Below are 15,000 nucleotides of genomic sequence, written 5' to 3'. Positions count from 1 at the left end.
ATGGAGTATAAAATAAAGACCGGGGCAGTTCTCTCACTGGAGTCTCTTAGAGTGGAGGCTGCCCTTGCTAGCAAGAAGTTCTGTGTGTTTCTCTTCTCTGAGTCTTTACTGAAGAAGTGTTTTATAACATTTTCCTTAACAACTGACATGTGTTTTTTGTGTAAAAGAGAGAGAGACACACACACACACACACACACACACACTCACACTCACACTCACACTCAGCGGCTCAGAGATGAGGGAAAAACAACAGAAATCAGGATAGATTTTAATGTCAGGAGATGCCCTGTGATGCTGGGGCCATTGTGTAAGATTGGAATGTGTACCAGTGGCTGGTGGGTGGTCCTTGAAGGTCCCGGGAGGAGGCGGCGAGGAGGCAGCGGGTGGCTGGGCTTGAGCTGTGGATCAGGGACGTCATTAATTCTGCCTGGTGCTGCGTGTGCCCTGTGCAGCTTGGATGTCTGCCGCTGACGCTCTGTGGTTCCTGTTCTGCTGATCTCCTGGTCCACACACGGCTTCAGGGTGCACTGTACAAGCGGAGAAGAAATGCATCATTGGTTACCAAAATAAAACAGTGTCTTTCTGCCTGTGTCATTCTGTTTGGTTTCTTTGAGCGTTTGTTTCTTAAATACACAGCAAGTGTCACTCTCTCTCTCTCTCTCTCTGTCACACACACACACACACACCAAAGCACACACACCAAAGCGCGCACACACACACACACACACACACACACACCAAAGCGCACACACACACACACACACACACACACAGACACTGTGAGGTTTGCAGTGCAAAATTTGAATTTTAGTGCATGGTGATTTGTCTCCCTCCAGTGGCCCACGGCAGGTATGATGAGGCTTAAATGATAGGTTATGGGGAAAAAGCCAGGAGAGGATGGGACAAAAGTGGAATAACTGAAAAAGTAAGAGGTGTAGAGGGCTGATGTTGGTGTCTAGGTGGGGGTTTTGGTGGGTGCCGGACGCTGTGGCGAAGAGGCCACGCCGATGGCTTCTTCGGTTCTGGAGATATGGCGAATCGGACCAAAAAGGATGGGACAAAACGGTCCCAGTCGGAGAAAGGAAGGTGCAGAGGGCCTGGGTCCACCACCACTGTACTCAGCAGGCCCTGCCGGGTCGTTTGACACGCAGCATGGCAGGGATCGGTGACATAACATGTAGCAGTTTCCCTTCACAGAAGCGTCTGCAGCAGGTGGGTGGAGGAGGAGGCAGCAGAACCAGGCCTTTGGAGCACTGTGTCATCTCCTGGTCCTGATGCTTTGAATCTCCCTCTCTGTCTGTCTGTCTGTCTGTCTGTCACACACACACACACACACACACACACACACACAGAAGCTGGTCAAGTGCTGTGCAACTGGGATTGCACCTGTCGTCCACAGGAGGGCGCCTAGCTGGGAAGTCCAGTACATTCCATATTAAAGTTGTTGCAAGTGCATTTTTTGTGTAAAAGACAGACACACACACACACACACACACACACACACACACACACACACACACACTCACACTCAGCGGCTCAGAGATGAGGGAAAAACAACAGAAATCAGGATAGATTTTAATGTCAGGAGATGCCCTGTGATGCTGGGGCCATTGTGTAAGATTGGAATGTGTACCAGTGGCTGGTGGGTGGTCCTTGAAGGTCCCGGGAGGAGGCGGCGAGGAGGCAGCGGGTGGCTGGGCTTGAGCTGTGGATCAGGGACGTCATTAATTCTGCCTGGTGCTGCGTGTGCCCTGTGCAGCTTGGATGTCTGCCGCTGACGCTCTGTGGTTCCTGTTCTGCTGATCTCCTGGTCCACACACGGCTTCAGGGTGCACTGTACAAGCGGAGAAGAAATGCATCATTGGTTACCAAAATAAAACAGTGTCTTTCTGCCTGTGTCATTCTGTTTGGTTTCTTTGAGCGTTTGTTTCTTAAATACACAGCAAGTGTCACTCTCTCTCTCTGTCACACACACACACACACACACACACACACACCAAAGCAAACACACCAAAGCGCACACACACACACACACACAGACACTGTGAGGTCTGCAGTTCAAAATTTGAATCTCAGAGCTTGGTGTTTTTGTCTCCCTCCAGTGGACAAATGCAGGTATGATTAGGGTTGGTTAGGGATGAGGAAAGAGAAAGGGGACCCAGCAGCCGCTGGACCCCCTTGGAGGCACGCTCACGACGAATGAAGTGGGCAGACGTCCCCCGTTCAAAAAATTGCCCATATAGGGTGATAATTGGCCAATGCGCATCGTTGGGCCTTCGCGACGTTTCGGCGTATTTGTGCCTTTTTCAAGCTGGCCCAACGTGTCTTCTGTTTCTGTTTCTTGCCTGTCTCGGCTTTTATATACTCTCTGTCTCCACCCACTTTGGGCTTTCTGTTTTCTTTCTTTTCTTTATATTTCTGTTTCTCTGTTTGTTCTTTAACTTTCTTCTATTTCTCAACTTGTACGTTTTCTTTTCTTATTTCTCAACTTGTACGTGTTCTTTTTCTTATTCTTTCTTTCTTTTCTTTATATTTCTGTTTCTCTGTTTGTTCTTTAACTTTCTTATATTTCTCAACTTGTACGTTTTCTTTTCTTATTTCTCAACTTGTACGTTTTCTTTTTCTTATTCTTTCTTTAACTTTTTCATTCTGTTTATATTTTTAATTTTTAAATGGCACCCCCTGCTTTATTGACATCCCGTCCTGTATTTTTCCTCTCTGGCACCCCCTTCTCATTTGTCCTTTCCAGTTCTACGGCTTTTACGTGTTTCTTCCATTTCTCAACTTGTACGTTTTTCTTTTTCTTATTTCACAACTTGTACGTTTTCTGTTTCTTATGACTGGATAAGGGGTGAATGATAGGACGGGGCACTAGTTTTGGTTTCACAAAGCCATTGGTCACCCCCAGATTGTGAGCAGCAACAGTCTCCCCGTTGACCACTCGAAACAAAGTGAATTCGGAAGACAGAGTGTGCATGACCATCGGGAGGTCTCGCTCTCGAACCAGGATGAAGTCCGTCTGATACGTCGACAGCATGAAAACAGAAATGTTGTGGTCGGCCAGTGGTGCGATGACTGATTTAGCGATTTTGGTGACTCCTATGGGTTGTGAAGTGGATGTGTTGCTACCTCCTGACACCACGTTAAGGGCCACCCACGTGGCGTCGGCAACGCTGATGTGCTCCGACTGGGGCAGCTCTTTAAATCCTTCCTCGTCGACGATGATGGTATAGTCCTCTGGAGTCTCTGTCAAACTGAAAAACTTGCATCTTGTTTTGGAGGCCAGGAAGGCGAGTTTTATTAATCCGTGAGTGCAAATCTGGATCCCTTCTTTCTCTATACTCGCCACTTTCAAGCTGTGCTCTAAAATATGAAGCTCCATCTTTTACGTCTTCTCATTTGAGGAAGGACTAAAATAGGTTAGGGTGGGGAAGATAATCCCTTCTCCGAAAGGAAAAGGAGCGTGCACGGTCCATCCCTCCCTGCGGCCCTCCGTACCCGTCCCAGAAGACTTGGCGGTCACGTTGGCGGCGGCGGCCATAGCATACCACCGTCCAGCCGTCGTCCATGGCGTCCAGAATTTTTTTCTTCTTTTCTTTTTTCCAAAAAAAATTAAATGTGCTTCAAAAAATATTTATTTAATTTTAATGTGAACAAAAAACGCTTTCCAAAATGTGGAAAGGAAAAAGTCACGTAAAAACAGTAAACAACAAAAGAAGGTGTGCCAAAAAAAACTGTTTATTTAAAAATAAACACAAAAAACACAACGTTTCGACCGTACACGGTCTTCTTCAGGTGTGGCACACAGAAAACTGTAAGCTAGGTTAGCTGGCAACAGTTGGACTGGCAGAGATGTGCTCTCATCGAGTGCCGAGTGGAAAATGAGCTCCTGTGTGAGCTCCGCCTTTTATATTCTCCCCTCGGCTTTCATACAAAAACATCTGCACGTATCAAGAGCGTATTACAAACATATTTTCTCACAAATGAGTCATTAACAGTGATTTCCCTGCGCCCTGAAAGAACAGAAGTTGTGAATTCACAGAAGTGGAACTCTTAAATGAAATGTTGCCTGGGACAACTGCAGATCAGATACAAGGATCCTCAGATAAAGTGCGTTCCATCGAGAGCGTGTGGTATGGACGGCACTCGCAGTAATTAGCACCAGTCACCAAGCTGTGGTGACTGGTGGAAGTTGCATATCTCCACATCAAAAACATTGTTCAGTTGAACAGAGTCTTCTGGGCAGTAGGAGAGTCAAAAGCAACAATATAGGAATAAAGGACTTTTTTCAAACACTGGTAACACTACTGACATTTAAGGAAGAAATTTACATGCTGTGATTCTGAAAAGCAACAGTGTTCCCAACAATTTCGTAACAGCGATGCAAACTGAGTGGACTGGTAAAAGGATGTTTCCTTTTGAGTAGTCCTGTAAAAATACAGTCTTGGAGTGCAATGAGAAAAAGCCACGGTGCCACAGCAGGCCAGTGCTCGGCCCAGTAACAAAGTCATAGTGGCTGTAAATGGAGAGTCTCTGGAAAGGGCAGCTTATTCAGAAATGCAGCATATCACTGTGCCATCGGGCCTCAACATCTCTGGTCTGAGGAGCACGAGCAGGAAGACTCATAAGCGATGAAGCAGGTTGAAGGCAGCTGACATAACAAACGACCAACATTTCAGTCCACCTCCACACTCGTGCCTTTACTTCTCCATCCAACCTCCTCTGGAGTTCAGACCTTCTGCCTGTTTTCAAGTTTGGTCCTTAACAGGTGGACCACAGTTCCACGGTTCCCACTGGTGGACTTCAGCCGACCGGCAGCATGCGAGCATTGCCGTTGAACTCCTCCTCCGCCTCACAGTCCCATCTTTATGAACGCACCAGCCTTCCAGTACCCAGGGACCGTCAGGGATGAACATGCAGGTGACTTTCTTCTGCTTCATGCCACCTGCTGGAGACAGCAGGTCTGGGGTGTTGACATCCAGTGGCTCCTCCACCTCGAAACATTTCTTGCACTCTAGCACGGGCTGCTGCGGCCTCTCCATCAGGGCTTTGACACAGTACTGGACGTAGCCGAACTTCCCCTTGTATGACGACACCAGTTGCCCTTGCTGAGGGAGCTCGAATCCAAACGTGTACTCGTACTTGTTGCCAGGTCTCAACACCACAGAGCCATCAGAGTCTGTGGGCTGGTCTTGCAGCCGCAGGACCGTTTCATGTCTGAGGTACTCGGCCTCCTGTCGGCACCGCTGCTTGCCTTTAGCGTACTCCACCTTGGCGCAGCCCAGACCCAGAAGCTTCAGCGCGGACACCCGCATCATTAGGGTTAGGGCGTTGGTTACGGCCCCGTCCCCCCTGGGGGGGACCGAGGAATGCGCGGTCCTTCCCTCCTGGGTTAGGATTATGGTGATAGCAGGCCACCAGGGGCCTGAGTGCACTGTCCATCAATGGGGGCCGGGAGGTGGAGACCCTGCCCAGCAGGTCCAAAAATTACCCATGTCTTGGGTTAGATCTTTCTTATCTCCGTCAGGACAAGTTCTGTGAGGTTTTCACACTCGCCTATTGAATCAGTCAGATGGGTCAGTCTGTTCTGGTCCACCTTCAGGATGGACAGCTGTTTCAGAGACCCTATGCTGTCCGGGACGACCTCCAGCAGGTTCTGTGTGAGCAGCAGGTCTGTGAGAGCCAGGAGGCCATTCAGCTCTGACGGGAGCTCCTCCAGACGATTCTCCGACACATCCAGACACACCAACCTACGAAGGTTTCCCAGCTCTGGTGGTAATGAGGACAACTGGTTACGGTCCAGCCACAGCTCCCTTAGGTTGGGGAGAGCGCCGAGGGTATCCGGCAAAACTTCCAGTTCATTGCTGCCCAGGTCCAGCTGTTCCAGTTTCACCAGGAAAGAGAGCGACGTGGGCAGAGACTTCAACAGGTTCTCCCTGAGCTCCAACGTCACCAGGTTGGCCAAATTTCCAATGTCATTGGGCAACATCTGTAATGACACATCATTGAGGGCCAGGTGAGCGAGCGCTCGGAGTTCAGTGAAACCATCCGGCAATCTGGAGAGGGGGTTTCCACTGAAGTCTGCAATCTCCAAGGCCCTGCAAAACTTAATGCTCTCTGGGATCTCAGAAATATCGTTCCTGGAGATGTCCAATTCCACCAGTTGCATGAAGTTAGCCACCTCAGGCGGGAGTCTCTGGATCTCATTGTCGCTCAGGCCAAGTTTCCGGAGGTTCAGTAGTCTGAAGAAAGGCTTTGGTAGCTCTTTGAGTTGATTGGCATCAAGGAGAAGCTCCTCCAAACTGCGGCTGTATCGAAATATTTCATCAGGAACCGTCTGCAAGTTGCAATGCCGCTTGTCCACAGACTCGACGTGGCGGTTGCAGCGCCACAGGGGGATACACTTCAGCATGTCCGGCCGCCGGAGGGGAGGGGGGTCTGGTTAGGGGGTTAGGATTATGGTGATAGCAGGCCACCCTTTCAGGGGCCTGAGTGCACTGTCCATCAATGGGGGCCGGGAGGTGGAGACCCTGCCCAGCGGGTCCAAAAATTACCCATGTCTTGGGTTCGATCTGCAATGAGCCATCGCGACGTTTCGGCATCGTAGTGCCTTCCTCAGGCTGGCTCAGGTCAGTACTGGTTGCAGGTAAGTGTTTTTCTCTCCCTTTTATACAGGTTTTACAGGTAAGTATTTCTTTTAATTTTCACCGCCATTTATTTAAGTTTTTACATTCCTTTTACTTAGGTTTTTGCAGGTAAGCACTTTTTTCTTCCTTTTATACAGGTTTTTTCCTTTAGGGTTGCAGGTAAGCATTTCTTTAATTCCTTTTATTTAGGGTTTGCAGGTAAGCACTTTTTTCTAACTTTTTTCTCTCCTTTTTCTTCAGGTATTGCAGGTAAGCATTTCTTTTAATTTTTCTTCCTTTTACTTAGGCTTTTTTTACTCCTTTTTTTTATGGATTTTGCATCTCCCAAAAACTTTTTTTTAATGATTTTCTCATATTCAAACATACTACAACAAGTCAAGTGTGAGAGGAAAAGCACATTTCCACCATTTTTGATTAGCCTTAAAGGGCAAGAACTACTGAATGGTTGCCTTTCTTCTTCTTCTTTTTTCCTTTTTTAATTTCACTTTTTACACTAGTGGTACAGCAAAATATATTTTTTTCAGCTGTTACTTTGACAACAGTTAAATGTGCAATAGAGAGCCTTCACAGTCCACATTTGTCTGGCCTCAGATGGGATGTGTTTTGTGTGTTAATGAGATCTGTGTGCAAAAGTCATGTATTCATTCATTCCTTTTTCCACCCAACAACTTTTCACTTCTTGTCCTGACACAAAGAACAGAAAATATAAGGCCTGAGTCTGAATTAGTGGTTTCTTAACTTTACAGTCCTGACTGTGTAGTGGAGCCACACTAGTTCTAGCTCTGCACTTCTTGTAACCCCCCCCTGGTTAGGGTTAGGGTTTTAGGGCCAGGCAGGGGCATCTCCCACCCCCACGAGGCACGGGCTGGTTAGGATTATGGTGATAGCAGGCCACCCTTTCAGGGGCCTGAGTGCACTGTCCATCAATGGGGGCCGGGAGGTGGAGACCCTGCCCAGCGGGTCCAAAAATTACCCATGTCTTGGGTTAGATCTTTCTTATCTCCGTCAGGACAAGTTCTGTGAGGTTTTCACACTCGCCTATTGAATCAGTCAGATGGGTCAGTCTGTTCTGGTCCACCTTCAGGATGGACAGCTGTTTCAGAGACCCTATGCTGTCCGGGACGACCTCCAGCAGGTTCTGTGTGAGCAGCAGGTCTGTGAGAGCCAGGAGGCCATTCAGCTCTGACGGGAGCTCCTCCAGACGATTCTCCGACACATCCAGACACACCAACCTACGAAGGTTTCCCAGCTCTGGTGGTAATGAGGACAATTGGTTACGGTCCAGCCACAGCTCCCTTAGGTTGGGGAGAGCGCCGAGGGTATCCGGCAAAACTTCCAGTTCATTGCTGCCCAGGTCCAGCTGTTCCAGTTTCACCAGGAAAGAGAGCGACATGGGCAGAGACTTCAACAGGTTCTCCCTGAGCTCCAACGTCACCAGGTTGGCCAAATTTCCAATGTCATTGGGCAACATCTGTAATGACACATCATTGAGGGCCAGGTGAGCGAGCGCTCGGAGTTCAGTGAAACCATCCGGCAATCTGGAGAGGGGGTTTCCACTGAAGTCTGCAATCTCCAAGGCCCTGCAAAACTTAATGCTCTCTGGGATCTCAGAAATATCGTTCCTGGAGATGTCCAATTCCACCAGTTGCATGAAGTTAGCCACCTCAGGCGGGAGTCTCTGGATCTCATTGTCGCTCAGGCCAAGTTTCCGGAGGTTCAGTAGTCTGAAGAAAGGCTTTGGTAGCTCTTTGAGTTGATTGGCATCAAGGAGAAGCTCCTCCAAACTGCGGCTGTATCGAAATATTTCATCAGGAACCGTCTGCAAGTTGCAATGCCGCTTGTCCACCGACTCGACGTGGCGGTTGCAGCGCCACAGGGGGATACACTTCAGCATGTCCGGCCGCCGGAGGGGAGGGGGGTCTGGTTAGGGGGTTAGGGTTTAGGTGATAACAGGCCACCAAGGGCCTGACTGCACTGTCCATCAATGGGGGCCGGGAGGTGGAGACCCTGCCCGGCGGTTCCAAAAATTACCCATGTCTTGGGTTTGAGAGCTAATGGGCTATCGCGAGACGTTTCGGCATAGAAGTGCCTTCTTCAGTCGAGCCCAGGTGAATAAGTGTTTTCCTTTTTGTTTCTTTCCTTTATACAGGCTTTATTTTAACAGGTAAGTTTTTTCTTTCCTTTATACAGGCTTTATTTTAACAGGTAAGTTTTTTTCTAGGGTTGTGCCCTCCCACCCCGATCGACTGGCAAACGTGGCCTGCCATCAGAGGGCTGCCGCCGGGCCCGGCACCTTCGCCGGCGCCTTCGGGCGGTCAGCTCCTCCGGCCCGCAGGCTCGCCTCTAGCGCTGGCCGGGGGTTACAGCGCGAAGGTCGAAGGGGGTGGTGGTTCTCGGACCCCGCCCTGTCCTCCCCACGCTTCCCCCCCCCCGCCAGACGCGATCGCTCGGTAGCGAGACCGAGACGCCCGGTCCGTCCCGGTGGTCATACCACGGCGGGCCTCGTCGCAGAGTGGGTAGGCAAACCCAGAGTTTGCCCACCCCGCGAGGGCGACGGGGCCCCGTCCGGCAAACACGGTTTCTCGAACCCTCGCCCCGGTCCACACGTGCATCCGGAAAGCCTCGCCCTGGTCGACAGGGCTCAGTAGCCCCGAGCGAGCGAGCGAGCGCGTGCGTGCGCGCCGCTGCCGCCGCCTGAGGGGCTACCTGGTTGATCCTGCCAGTAGCATATGCTTGTCTCAAAGATTAAGCCATGCAGGTCTAAGTACACGCGGCCGGTACAGTGAAACTGTGAATGGCTCATTAAATCAGTTATGGTTCCTTTGATCGCTCATCCGTTACTTGGATAACTGTGGCAATTCTAGAGCTAATACATGCAAACGAGCGCTGACCCTCCGAGAAGAAAGTCACCTGCATGTTCATCCCTGACGGTCAGGTGTCATTGAATGCAAAAATTGACCGGCGTGGATTCTGTGAAGGCGAAGAGATCTGCATCAATGCGAAGTTTGAGAACACCTGCTCCCGCATTGTTGTGCCCAAGGCTGCCATCATAGCCAAACACACCTACCAGGCAAACGGCCGCACCAAGATCCTACGCCAGAAGCATTTATTAGGATTGTCTCTTTATCTTTTTATGGCACCCCCTGTCTTTTTTGACATCCCGTCCTTTGTTCACTGTACTTTTGTTTATGGCACCCCCTTCCTTTAAATCCTTTCCGTGTGTATTTACATTATTTTCTTTGTTTTATCTTACGTGACTTCTTGTCTTTTTCTGTTTATCTTTCTTTCTTGTACGTGACTTCTTGTCTTTTTCTTTTTCTGACTACTTGTCTTTCTCTCTTGTACGTGACTTCTTGTCTTTTGCTTTTTCTGCTTATCTTTCTTTCTTGTACGTGACTTCTTGTCTTTTTCTTTTTCTACTTGTTTTTCTTTCTTACGTGACTTCTTGTCTTCGTTTTTTGTGTTAGGGACCCCCCTGTGGTTAGGGTTAGGGTAAGATAGAGGGCAGGGGCACCCCCAACCCCACGAGGCACTGGCTGGTTAGGTGTTAAGAAAAGAATCAGGCCACCAGCAAGCTGGTAGCCTGAGGTGCACGGGCCATCGATGGGGCCGGGTGGTGGTGTCCCTGCCCTGGTTCAAAAAATTGCCCATATCTAGGGTTTTAGTGCACATTTAGCATTCACTGGGCCGTTCGCGACGTTTCGGCATGTTTTTGCCTTCTTCAGGCCGACCCAGTGTGTCTTGTCTTTGTCTCTCTGTTTTCTGTTTGCCTCTCTTGGCCTTTTATACTCATGTTAGCTCCTCCCACTTGGGCTTTTTTAAGTTGACTGCTTGTCCTTTTCTTTTTCTGACTTCTTGTCTTTTTCTTTTTCTGCTTTTCTTTCTATTTTACGTGACTTCTTGTCTTTCATATCTTTAGTTTTCTTACTATTTTTCTCTTTGTTTTCCCCTTGTTTTTTCTTGTCTTTCTGTGTTTACTCCATATTCAGACAAGGCGAGCAGGAGAAAGAAAACCAGCTTTCTAGAAATTTTAGTGCAAATTGCTGGAGTCAGATACATTTATTAGGATTGTCTCTTTATCTTTTTATGGCACCCCCTGTCTTTTTTGACATCCCGTCCTTTGTTCACTGTACTTTTGTTTATGGCACCCCCTTCCTTTAAATCCTTTCCGTGTGTATTTACATTATTTTCTTTGTTTTATCTTACGTGACTTCTTGTCTTTTTCTGTTTCTGTTTATCTTTCTTTCTTGTACGTGACTTCTTGTCTTTTTCTTTTTCTGACTACTTGTCTTTCTCTCTTGTACGTGACTTCTTGTCTTTTGCTTTTTCTGCTTATCTTTCTTTCTTGTACGTGACTTCTTGTCTTTTTCTTTTTCTACTTGTTTTTCTTTCTTACGTGACTTCTTGTCTTCGTTTTTTGTGTTAGGGACCCCCCTGTGGTTAGGGTTAGGGTAAGATAGAGGGCAGGGGCACCCCCAACCCCACGAGGCACTGGCTGGTTAGGTGTTAAGAAAAGAATTTCACGTCTCAAAAAAAAAAAAAAAATAAGCGAGGCACTTTGAAGGAAGACTTCTTGCTTCTGCTGTAGCTCTGGTTTTGTGACAACTTTTTATTGTTTTGTTGATGATGGGGTTAGGTGTTAAGAAAAGAATCAGGCCACCAGCAAGCTGGTAGCCTGAGGTGCACGGGCCATCGATGGGGCCGGGTGGTGGTGTCCCTGCCCTGGTTCAAAAAATTGCCCATATCTAGGGTTTTAGTGCACATTTAGCATTCACTGGGCCGTTCGCGACGTTTCGGCATGTTTTTGCCTTCTTCAGGCCGACCCAGTGTGTCTTGTCTTTGTCTCTCTGTTTTCTGTTTGCCTCTCTTGGCCTTTTATACTCTTGTTAGCTCCTCCCACTTGGGCTTTTTTAAGTTGACTGCTTGTCCTTTTCTTTTTCTTTTTCTAGACTTCTTGTCTTTTTCTGTTTCTGCAGCAGGTTGGTACAGGAGCAGGCACCAGAAGCAGGCCTGTGGAGCACTATGTCATCTGCTCGGCCTTGCTTCAGGATGCACTGTACAATTCGATAGCAAGACCTCATGGGTTACCACAAAAAAAACAGTGTCTTTCTGCCTCTGTCGTTCTCTTTGGTTTGTTTGAGCGCTTGTTTTTTAAATACACAGCAAGTGTCTCTCTCTCTCTCTCTCTGTCTGTCTCTCTGTCACACACACACACACACACACACACACACACACACACACACACACAGAAGCAGAGCAGCTGCTGTGCCACTGGGATTGAACAAGAGGTGCTCCCTCTGCTGGCTCAATGCGGTACAAAGTGTCTGAAGGAGTTATACCGGCGAAAATAACATCTTTCAATTGCATGTTTGGTCCACAGGATGGCGCCTAGAATGTTAAGGTTCAAAATTGAGGAAAGAGAGTACACACCACCCATGGTCCAGAGGATCTTGGTCCAACAATGATTTTAATGAACACACGTGTGGGAAGACACTCTGTACGCAGACAGCCAGTAGTCCTCGACTTAATCAAAGCATGAACAGATATTTTATAGCATCAGGGTTTGTTTACTGACGCCCCTTCATGCGTCACCGGTACATTTTATACATAGATCAGATCAACACCATCATGACTTTTCACCCAGAAAATCATCTTCTATTTTCATGGCTAGCCCTTCCTGTCTACCTTTCAGTTCTTGTCTTGTTCCTCTTTCTTGCCGAGACAACAAGGAACGGTTCCTCTTTTACCGAGACACTTTTGCAGTTACAACCAGACATGAGTAATCTCTCCTCTAAATAAATTTAACTCATGTGTGTGTGTGTCACGACCTCACATGCTCTTTGTGTCACCTCTTCACCTACTATCTGTGTCTCGTCCTCAAATGCTCTTTCTCAATTCACCTGTTGCACTTCTGACCTTTTACCAGACCAGAAGCTCACTGAGACTATGTGTATGTCTTCTACTAAATAAATGTTTTAACCAAGAACCTCTACTAAAACCTTAATATAAAATGATCTGATATATAAGTGTTTTGTAAGCATGTATTGCAATTCCTTCTATGTTCTAGTTTTCCCTCAGCATGGATCATCTAGACACTCTCACTAGTTGAAGCTTAAGACCTTTAAAGAACCTGAACATCAACTCAAATAAGCACAGATATGCAATATGTATAAAATAGTTATAACTGCACCTGGAATACAAAGTTAATTTAATACCTGTGTGCATAAAACCTTAAAGCCTTCTTAAAGCTATCTGTTACATTGTTAAAGCCTCGTCTTAGCCTGCTGCTCAAAATAACTTCCTGCTTTCACTTCTGCATACAACTTCCTGTCAGCCTGCAACTCAGTCTTTCTGAAAGAGACACTGTTTAACCCCTGAATGCAATATAAACTCCAGATTATATTATTAATGCAATGGTAATGATGACAATTATTTAACAATAGCAGTAAAATAATTTCCCTGCTCCACACTCCCTCTCTCGACCACCGGACGAAGCCCCCAAATGTTACAGTTATGCTTGGGTGTCCTGTAAGAAAATTCCAAAGACAGACAAAGCTAACCAGCCCAACAACAACCTTCTTTACTCCTCCAAAAACTACTTCTTACCACCATGCAGTTCAGGCAAGTACTGAGAAAAAGGAAAAAACAAAACAAAATGTCTTAATTTGAAAAAGCATTAATTAGATACGCAGATGGATCTTTTTCTTTTTTTTCCTTTTTTCTTTTTTTTTTTTTAAACTGCCGTGCCAATACAAAACAAAAACAATACAAGCTTGTGTGCTCGTGCTCTTTTGTTCTTCAAAGTTTTCTATACCTCATAACTGATGCATAAAAATACAAGAGCAGTCTACTAAAAACAAACAAAAAAGATAGTAAGAGTAGAAAGTTGAGCAACAGTATGTAGAATGTAACCTTGTCTTCCAACTAAATCTTGGCTTCCTTCTCCCAATCACATCTTCACTGTCTTTACCTCTGCTGTTATTCCCCTTGCCATGTACAAACTCAGTTGTTGTCACCTCAAATATAAGGAGGCAGCTCCTGTTTTTGTCAAGCACAAATGTGTCATCAAAGGATGGTCAAAAACAGCACCGTTAATGAGTAGTACAGCTGCTGTGCCACTGGGATTGAACAAGAGGTGCTCCCTCTGCTGGCTCAATGCGGTACAAAGTGTCTGAAGGAGTTATACCGGCGAAAATAACATCTTTCAATTGCATGTTTGGTCCACAGGATGGCGCCTAGCTGGCAAGTCCTGTACATTGCATATTAAAAGTTGTTGCAAGTGCACTCACATGTATTTTTTGTGTAAAAGAGACACACACACACACACACACACACGCACACACACGCACACACACGCACACACACACGCTCAATGGAGTATAAAATAAAGACCGGGGCAGTTCTCTCACTGGAGTCTCTTAGAGTGGAGGCTGCCCTTGCTAGCAAGAAGTTCTGTGTGTTTCTCTTCTCTGAGTCTTTACTGAAGAAGTGTTTTATAACATTTTCCTTAACAACTGACATGTGTTTTTTGTGTAAAAGAGAGAGAGACACACACACACACACACACACACACACTCACACTCAGCGGCTCAGAGATGAGGGAAAAACAACAGAAATCAGGATAGATTTTAATGTCAGGAGATGCCCTGTGATGCTGGGGCCATTGTGTAAGATTGGAATGTGTACCAGTGGCTGGTGGGTGGTCCTTGAAGGTCCCGGGAGGAGGCGGCGAGGAGGCAGCGGGTGGCTGGGCTTGAGCTGTGGATCAGGGACGTCATTAATTCTGCCTGGTGCTGCGTGTGCCCTGTGCAGCTTGGATGTCTGCCGCTGACGCTCTGTGGTTCCTGTTCTGCTGATCTCCTGGTCCACACACGGCTTCAGGGTGCACTGTACAAGCGGAGAAGAAATGCATCATTGGTTACCAAAATAAAACAGTGTCTTTCTGCCTGTGTCATTCTGTTTGGTTTCTTTGAGCGTTTGTTTCTTAAATACACAGCAAGTGTCACTCTCTCTCTCTGTCACACACACACACACACACACACACACACACACACACACACACACACACACACACACACACACAGACACTGTGAGGTCTGCAGTTCAAAATTTGAATCTCAGAGCTTGGTGTTTTTGTCTCCCTCCAGTGGACAAATGCAGGTATGATGAGGGTTGGTTAGGTTAGGGGGTAATAGCCAGAGCTTGACGGAATAAAATGGAATAACTGGGAAAGTAAGTGTCGTAGAGGGATGAAAGTGGTGTCTACGGGGGGGTTTCGGGGTGCTCCGGACACCCTGGTGAAGACCCCATGTCGATAGCACCAACGGTTCTGGACTTGGTGTAAATGGGTCCA

At 47.2% G+C, this 15,000-nt stretch overlaps 2 protein-coding genes and 2 pseudogenes across 2 annotated transcripts; all 4 read right to left on the bottom strand.

Annotated features, from left to right (window-relative positions):
* Positions 1–2,081: 2,081 nt before the first annotated feature.
* On the bottom strand, positions 2,082–3,411 carry LOC146686741 (cytosolic arginine sensor for mTORC1 subunit 2 pseudogene; annotated as a pseudogene).
* An 888-nt stretch (positions 3,412–4,299) lies between these two features.
* On the bottom strand, positions 4,300–6,412 carry LOC146686739 (uncharacterized). The gene has a single exon (XM_085441290.1). The coding sequence runs from the start codon at positions 6,410–6,412 to the stop codon at positions 5,504–5,506; it is 909 nt and encodes a 302-aa protein (XP_085297416.1). The 3' UTR covers positions 4,300–5,503.
* LOC146686740 (thioredoxin-interacting protein pseudogene) lies at positions 4,749–5,315 on the bottom strand (annotated as a pseudogene).
* Positions 6,413–7,632: 1,220 nt separating the features above from the next.
* Positions 7,633–11,160, bottom strand: LOC146686738 (uncharacterized). The gene has a single exon (XM_085441291.1). It carries the CDS (start codon positions 8,539–8,541, stop codon positions 7,633–7,635), a length of 909 nt encoding a protein of 302 aa, XP_085297417.1. The 5' UTR covers positions 8,542–11,160.
* Between the last annotated feature and the right edge of the window lie 3,840 nt (positions 11,161–15,000).

Source organism: Copadichromis virginalis, linkage group LG19, assembly GCF_057382275.1.
Source record: "Copadichromis virginalis isolate Kocher_CV1m ecotype Utaka linkage group LG19, C_Virginalis_male_GT1.1, whole genome shotgun sequence".
In the NCBI taxonomy this organism is placed as follows: Eukaryota; Metazoa; Chordata; class Actinopteri; order Cichliformes; family Cichlidae; genus Copadichromis; species Copadichromis virginalis.
The sequence above is the reverse complement of the archived record's forward strand: the minus strand, read 5'-3'. Positions and strand labels throughout refer to the sequence as shown.

Excerpts from the sequence above, each read along its gene's own strand:
- LOC146686739 (XM_085441290.1), bottom strand. The coding sequence starts at position 6,412 with ATGCTGAAGTGTATCCCCCTGTGGCGCTGCAACCGCCACGTCGAGTCT.
- LOC146686738 (XM_085441291.1), bottom strand. The coding sequence starts at position 8,541 with ATGCTGAAGTGTATCCCCCTGTGGCGCTGCAACCGCCACGTCGAGTCG.